General features: G+C 33.6%; 1 protein-coding gene across 2 annotated transcripts in view; it reads left to right on the plus strand.

Moving 5' to 3' along the window:
• LOC133186742 (bridge-like lipid transfer protein family member 3B) overlaps positions 1 to 4,897 on the plus strand; it is a 33,369-nt gene extending 28,472 nt beyond the window's left edge. For both annotated transcript variants that reach the window (XM_061322030.1, XM_061322032.1), the window contains one exon: positions 125 to 4,897. In XM_061322030.1, coding sequence (XP_061178014.1) covers positions 125 to 525 — 401 coding nt within the window. In that variant the 3' untranslated portion in view covers positions 526 to 4,897. The remainder of the gene's footprint in view (positions 1 to 124) is intronic.
• The last annotated feature ends 3,224 nt before the right edge of the window (positions 4,898 to 8,121 follow it).

The raw sequence follows: 8,121 nt of genomic DNA on the forward strand, positions 1-8,121 counted from the left end.
TTTTTTATTTATTGAATTGCTTATGTTTTGAAACAATAGGAAACATGTATAATGTGTTGCATAGTGTTGTTAAAATATTTTATCATTGTTTGTAAATGTTATAGAATGCTTCTCTAATTTTCAGAAAATATGATATCTGACAGAAATCAAGATACCAAAGACCTAAATGGAGAGGTAGATGAACTGAAAGGTGAGGTGCAGGTCTTAAAGCAGAGTAACTATGAAGAGTGTCTAAGTATAAGATCTGTGAAGTTACAGTTACAGGAACTGGAGGTCGAGAATAGACTTCTGAGGGAGGAAAACAGGAAATCAAAGTGTAGCCCTGAATCTGAGACTGCGAAGGAGGTAAAACAGCTGCTGGAAACTTACACCACTGAAAACGCTCGTCTTATCGAGAGAATCGCACACCTAGAAGACGAACTTTTGTCAGTGACCCAGGAGAAGAATTCCTTCATTGAAACTCTTTCTTTACTTCAGGATGAACTAAACCTCTCAGAAAGAAGACGGCATGATTCTGATAAATGAAGGCTCAGCTTAATATTATAGGGGGTTAATATTTATTTTACTTGAGGGAGTTCATATATGTGTGTGTGTTGTAATAGGTGATTATTTTTATATCAATTAAATAGCTGTAATTTTTGATAGCATGTGTAGAAGGTAAATTATTAATTTTTTAATAATAAAAGTTGTGTGGTTATAAACTATATGCATAGTATGTTGAAAAGTGGGTGGTATCTGAATATTGTCAATATGTTTTGATAAAAAAAAATAATTTACTATTTGAAATGTTAATGTTGTTTGCAGACTCTTAGACTTAAAAGTCATATGCAATGGGTTATGTCATAATAATATGGGGTATATCTGGACACTTGTCCAACAAAATTATTTATTTATTGTTAATTTACATGTACATTGATGATTTGTAGAAAAAATTTGCCACTCAGATGAATTTGTTCTTAAAACTGTTACAAGATATTGTTATTTGTATATTGTACATGTAGATTATTACTGTCTGCATGTACTTTTTCTCTCCTGTGGTGCAAAATTATTGTAAATCAAATATAACAAGTACGGATGCAGAGTACCCACCTCCAACTTTTTTAATACTTATGAATCTTATAGTAACAGCTGCTGAAGCTAACCTGTAAGGAGTTAAGACTTTTATCTTCAACTCTTTAGGAAAATCAAAGAGGCACTTTTTATTGCTTTAAGGTTCACTGACACTCTGGTAAGAGAGATAACTCTCACTGGGTTTCATAACTAATATTTCTTTAAAATTTTGTGAAGTCAAAATGGCACTTTCTGTGAAATTTTGCACCACAGGGTATGCTGAAATTGTTGCATTAATAATGTAGATTTCTTATAGAAAATCATTATGAATCAAACAAATTTTTTTTTATAAGAGTGAACAGAGAGATGATGAAACTTAATATTGAATGTGGACTAAAATGTCTGTTTTCCTGATAGTGCTCACACCTTTATTTTGATATTCATACTGGCCATAACATACAATGTATAGTCATTTTGGTATTTATTGAATACTTGTAGTGGTTTTCTGGTGGTATTAACAATGTAGTATGCATATGATGATTGCTTGAAAGGTTCATTGTTAAGTATAATGCTTTTATTTTGAATACTAGATGTCATTCAGGTTACTGATGCAAAGAATTTAATCTGTGAACATCTTTTGAGGGTTTTTTTTTTGGAAATCAAGTCAAATTTGTATATGTAGTGACCCTTTAAATTGTGTTTGCTCAGTTTTATAATATAGTGCTTATCTTTGTGTATTTCCTTTATAGCTTATAGTATTTAATGAAAGAGACACAACTGTACCTCTCATTATTAACCATTATACACAAACGTGTAATAAATAATCCAAATCTATATCGTATAGATTATCCACCGAGCTCTTGGCTCACTGTATTTCTGTGCAGGTTATCTTTTTCTTTCTGTGTTTTTCTTGTCTTTATTTACCCCCCACCCCCACCCCCCGTTGGTTTTGGTGCTCTTTTCTGTGTACAGTTTTACAGATATCGATATGTTTCCTGCTTTTTGTCAGCTTTCTGTGATATTTTGGGTGACTTCCATTGGAAGGAAAAGACTATAAGGCATTTGTATGGTGCTTGGTATATTTATTATTAAACTTTAAAGGCTTTGTTACATAGGCAAATTTAAGTGTATTATGCATGAATTTGAACAGAATTCACATGAACAGAGTACTACTGGAAAACAACTAGTTCTCAAGTTTTTTTTCTGTTTTGTGAATGACATGAATTAAATGTCATCTGCCCAGTTTTCTAAAATTGTGATATATGAAAGTAGGAGAATGTATACCAATTACAAAGTAGCATAATTATGAAATGAAGAGAAAATACATTCTCAGAATATTTCCATTTAGCATTCTTGTTTTGGGGAGACTGGCATCTGTGGTGTTATATGAGCACCAGGCATATATACTGTAAATCACTTTTTATTCACGAGAACTTTATTTTCACTTAATTACACGAGACAACGTGCTCATGAAAATATCATTCTCGCATATATTAGTATTCCTAAAGATTATGTAGAACAGTAACCACAATTCTTGAAAATTTTGACTCGTTAATAAAGAGTAAATGTCTATCTCGTTAAAATAAGGTGTCGTGAAAATTTAGTGATCTACAGTAACTGCAGTGACTTAAGCAAGTACTTGTCTTCCCCCTTTTCAGAAATCTTTTCCCACAGATATTAAGCAGTGTACTATTGCATTTTTTATCAAGAATTTTTTTGAGAACTGGTTGCTAGTCAGTAAAATGAAAATAACATGATTACATGTATTTCAAGGAAAGGCATATAAATGTGTAAGGGATTATTCACACAATATATTTTACTAATGATTAGGGCTGGGTATCGGCTGGGAATTTCGTATTGCGATATATTGCGATATTTTAAACTGTATTGCAATATGTATTGCAATATTTTTAATAACAGTTAAAATGCTCTTTTCTTAGTTTATTAACCTCCATTTATAATCAGAGTGAATAAAACTACATGTGTATTATAAATACGTTGTAGCAAAAAAAAGTTTTTGTCAATTTCACTTCAGTTTTTCAATGAAATACAACCATACAACAGCAACCTTATTATTTGGCATGATTGAAAGTGTTTCTGGCATCTTGAATTTCATATTTTACTTTAGAAATCACAAGCCCAAGCATTTTACAGATATACCGTTACTGGAAAAACATATCACAATATGATATTTTTTGTTAACAAATCGCAATATACCGGAATATCGATATTATTGCACAGCCCTACTAATAATGCTTTATGTAATTATAAAAAAAAATGAACAGGGTTAAAATGGATGTTGATGTTGTTCTTATTTCTCCCTTTTGTACCTCGTCGCTCGTGTTATTTTTCACAAACAGAATAAAAAGGACATTTACTTTGAATATTAGGGCTATTAATGCAGATTTAATGTTTCTCCAATCTGTGACTTTGATCAACAGAAGGAATATAGCAAATTAATTCATTTATTTTTGTTGGCCTATACAATTTTATTATAGATATATAGTTTACTAGTCTGAAAGTATTGAGATAGTAGTTCATTCCAATTTTGGGGAAAAATTGTAAAATGAACATTTAAGTGAAATTAGCTTGGATAATAAAATAAGAAAGGGATGAGAAAATGCAAATTCCAGTCAGATTTAGTAGATTATTTTTATAGAGTGCCTGAGCGATATAAAAGCTGAATACAGTATTTTATGAGGCTATTATTAGACCTAAGCAGCTATACATATAAAAGATACCGGGTAGTTTGAATGCTGAGAAAGAGAGGATGACAGTTCCCTTATAAAGTACTTGCTGTCAATAATCAGTTTTTACCGGTAATTTTGTTTGTGGTGTAGACTTCAGTATTTATAGACACAATTTAGCAAAGTAGTTTGATATTGTCTGCAGGTATTGATGTACATGTATGACTGTGTACCTATTTAAAACTTACTAAGTTTGTTTCATTTTAATACCGGTAATTAGAAAAGTGTTTTCTTGTCTAAGCCAAAGTTTGTTTAAATTTTCTTTGTTTATTTAAATTTCTTGGAATATATGTGGAAGTGTTATACACATATAGGGTACTTAATGAATATTTTAGATCTATTTTACAGTAAATGATTTAGAATTGCAGATGAATTATACCATGTAGAATTGAGTACTCTAGCTGTGTGACTCAGACTGTATTCCTCAGAGTGACACAGCTTTAACTCTATATCAAATCAATCAAACTGTTCTGATTATTATAGAGGATTCCTGGGAATTTGAAATCTCAGCTCTTTCCTTGTAAACATTTACACAATATTTTTCAGTATTTAATTGATTTACTCATATAGCCTTAGGTGTGTTTTGTTTTTGTTTTTGTTTTTTGCATATTTAGTGGGTTAATTTGACCTGTTAAAATTAAAGTGCATAGCTGCCCATATGCATGTACGCAATCATAAACAAGACCTTGCTTCGTTCAGGGCCAGATTGTGCACTGAATGTGGCTTGTAGTCTTATCGTGGGTTCCTTATATTTGGGTGCTTGTAATTTGCCTGATGAAGGTAAAAAGTTGTTTTGATTCTTAAACATGTATCATCACCTCCTGTCATTTATATATATGTGTGTACATGTACAATATTTTGTTTTCCACTTTATTTCTGTATATCTAAAACAAAATGAAGATATTCAAATCTGTTATATACTGAGATATGGTGAAGCCCTATTTGTAACTTTTCTTTTGTATTAAGAAAACAGAGTAAATCCTGTTTAATCCTAGAGGAAATGCAATAATTTAACACTTTTTGTATGGTTTTTCTACTCCATTTAATGGACTTGTTGTATGGTTGTTTCTGTTTGATAGAATAAAGAATACCTATATGAATTTACTGGGTTACTTTTCATTGAGGTACTAAAGAGATCCATTCTTCTCGTTAGAGAATGGAGGAAAGGGGGAACGGGGAAAGAGTTTGGAAGGCTATCTTGAATACAGACATTTAGCAAGCAATTAATGCAATTTGCCATGTTGATACAGTGAAAACTGTCTATTCCAACACCTGTGCAATCTGTTTCTCTGGGAATTCTGACCTTTATTTTTATTCCCATTTTACTATTTTCCATGTTCTTTACGCTGAGCACTGCAGCACCCTGTCTATTCACACACAAAATTTGTCTTCAAATACATTTCGGATAAGACAGGTTTCACTGTACTTTTAATAAAAGCTTGTTTGTATGGTTGCATATATAAAGCTTTTCCCAATTTTTACCATAATTTATTTATTTACCATTGCTTGGAAGTAATGACAGTTAAGCAGAGGCACTCTATCAGTTTAAAATATTAATTCAGAAAACAAACCCACGCCTTGAGACTGGTTCCCATGCCCAGGTGACAGGGATATGGGCAGATCCAAATTTCAAAGGGGGAGGGGTTATCGCAAATATTATCCTTGGAACCCTACAATACATGTGTCGTTGACACAGTAAACAAATCGTAAGAAGTAAATGTTGCAGATATTTTCTGGTTAAAGATAATATAATTCAGATTTTTATGGGGGAAGGGGAGGGTTCTCCAGAAAATAATAGAGCACAAAAAAGTGTCTGAAAAGGACTGTGACGGTAAAAAAAAAACCAAAATTCGAAAAACCTATTTCTAGAGGAGGGGGTCTCTTTTCAACAAACAAGAAGAAGGTGGGATTGGCAACCGGCCTTTAAATGAAAGATCCTTAGGTGAAAGATACAAGTTTGTTCCAATGAAAAGCCACGCCCTCTTCCAAGAGGAGATAATTAAAAATTAATAAGAAATAATGGCATCTTTTAAAAATTCCTCCCAAGAAACACTGGGTCAAAATAGATGAAACTTATATGAAAGCTTTTTCAGATAGTGTAGATTCAAGTTTGAACCCCCGGAGATAGGGTGGGGTCTCAAAACTAGGAGATCAAGTTTTACATGGAATATATCGGATTTTTTTTTTAAACTCTCTTCTTGAAGAACAGCAATGCCATGATAAGTCATATTAATATGGAAACATCCTCAGGCAGTGTAGATTCAGGTTTGTTCAAATCATGGACCACGGGGTATTAGGGAGGGGGCAGTATAGGGGGTCAAAGTTTTACATGGGAATATAACTATAGGAGAAAAAATCTGGAAAAAGTTCTTCTCAGTGAAGAACAACAGGACCATAATTTTATAATATTAACATGGAAGCATCCACAGGTAATGTAGACTCATGTTCAAATCATGGTCCCTGCGTAGGGTGGGGTCACAATAGGGGGTCAAAGATTTACATACGTATAAATGTATAAGGAGAATTTTTTTAAAAAAGTCTTCTCCTCAAGACCACCAGGGCCATGATTAGTCATATCGATATGGAAATACCGCCAGTTAGTGTAAATTCAAGTTTAATCATGTCATGCCCCCCCCCCCATCCCCCGGTTATGATGGGGCAACTATTTGGTATGGGAGTTTTACAAGTGAAGTTGTATTTAAAAAAACGACCTTCTCAAGAGTAGCTGAGTCACACTAAACTGTTGATATGGAAATAAACCCAAGCTGTATGAACCTTTTTTTTAATAATGGACCCTGGGTTTAGGGTGGGGATCAAATTTGTAATAATTTTTTTTTTCATATTTGCTTGTGTACAAGGAAAAAGGATCCAGGGTGAATATGAAAATCATATTGATAAATGTAGATTCCCAATATGTGGATTCAGCTTTGGTTATATCATAACCTCTTGAGGGATGCTGTGAGCATACTATGGGTTTTTTTTTATTAGGATAATGAGCGAAAAAATCTTAGAAAAGGTAATATTGCCACCTGTGATCGATCTGTGAGCGGCAATTCTGGCATACAGTATATTGTCGACAGGTATACCGTAGTATTTGAGTCGTAATAGTTGGGCTCCAACAAAGCAATACATGGTCAGTGAATTTATTTCATAATTACATGTATTACGCGTGTAGTAATATATATCTTATCTGATTTTCATATTGGTGGGTTTTGCCTTAATGTAATGTTTTTCTGCAGTAAAGGCCGTACGTGTTTCAAAACTCATTTTTTTAATCTGCATTAACCCTGGTTGCCTGAGCCTTTACTTAGGGCATATGTCAATATTCATTGTATATATAGATCTATATCATACATTTTTCAGGCCCGTAGAACGCACAGGGGGGAGCAGCCCCCCCCCCCTTTTTTTCTGAGTATAGCATTTTGCTATAGTAAATTTTCAGATGTTGATTGCCCCCCCCCCCCAATTTTTTTATGTTGTAAGGTCAAGTACTGGCAAATTCCAGGATTTGGACAGTAAATAAGCTTCTTCTTTTTCTTTCTTTTATATTTAGCTTGTCAGATTATTTTGGGAAGATCCCCCCCCCCCCCAACTTTTTAAACCGTTGCTACTGGCCTGTTTTTCCTCCTGAATATATGGAGATAATTGTAGTCGTGAACGACCTGCTTAATCCCACATTAGCTATAGGTCAAGGATTGGTTACTAAGGGACATATGAGTGTTGCTACATTGGTTGAGCTCATTGTCTACTTCATCATTAACAAATGCTAGTATACCTCTTCGTAACTTCCAAAAGCACTGAAGACGAGTTTTTAACTTTGTAGAAGGAAGTGGGTAGTGGGTGGGCATTGCACATAAATATTCTGTACAACTCATCAAAAGTAGTTCATATTTCGGTGAGTAAAATTTTGAGTATTTCTGATTTCCCTGAAACTCATTGAAACTGGTGGAACTAATTGAGCTGGTTTTTTGAAGAAGAGGAATGAGAAATTGGGTAGAATTTTCACTCCTCCCACCTTTTCTTCCTAAATCCCTTCTTCTCTCTTTCAACCCCCTCCCATTCTTCTTTTATGCCTAGCTCCTCCGTTTTCTTCCTTTCCCTTTCTCCCATCCCCCCCCCCCCTCCCGAAGAGCCATGACCAAATGAAAGTTGTCTTGGTTTGTGAGACAAATTAGATGTAGCTCAATAAGCATTATCTACAGCACATGCGCACAAAATATATAAACGATAGTCAAAACAACAAACAAGATACATATATTACATGTCCATAGAAAATAATTTTCACCACAATAATCTTTTTATACAATTTGAATTGGAAGCAAGT

The sequence above is a fragment of the Saccostrea echinata genome, unplaced genomic scaffold (assembly GCF_033153115.1).
Source record: "Saccostrea echinata isolate AGI-Se365-2 ecotype Australia unplaced genomic scaffold, CSIRO_AGI_Sech_v1 ptg000014l, whole genome shotgun sequence".
NCBI classification, from domain to species: domain Eukaryota; kingdom Metazoa; phylum Mollusca; class Bivalvia; order Ostreida; family Ostreidae; genus Saccostrea; species Saccostrea echinata.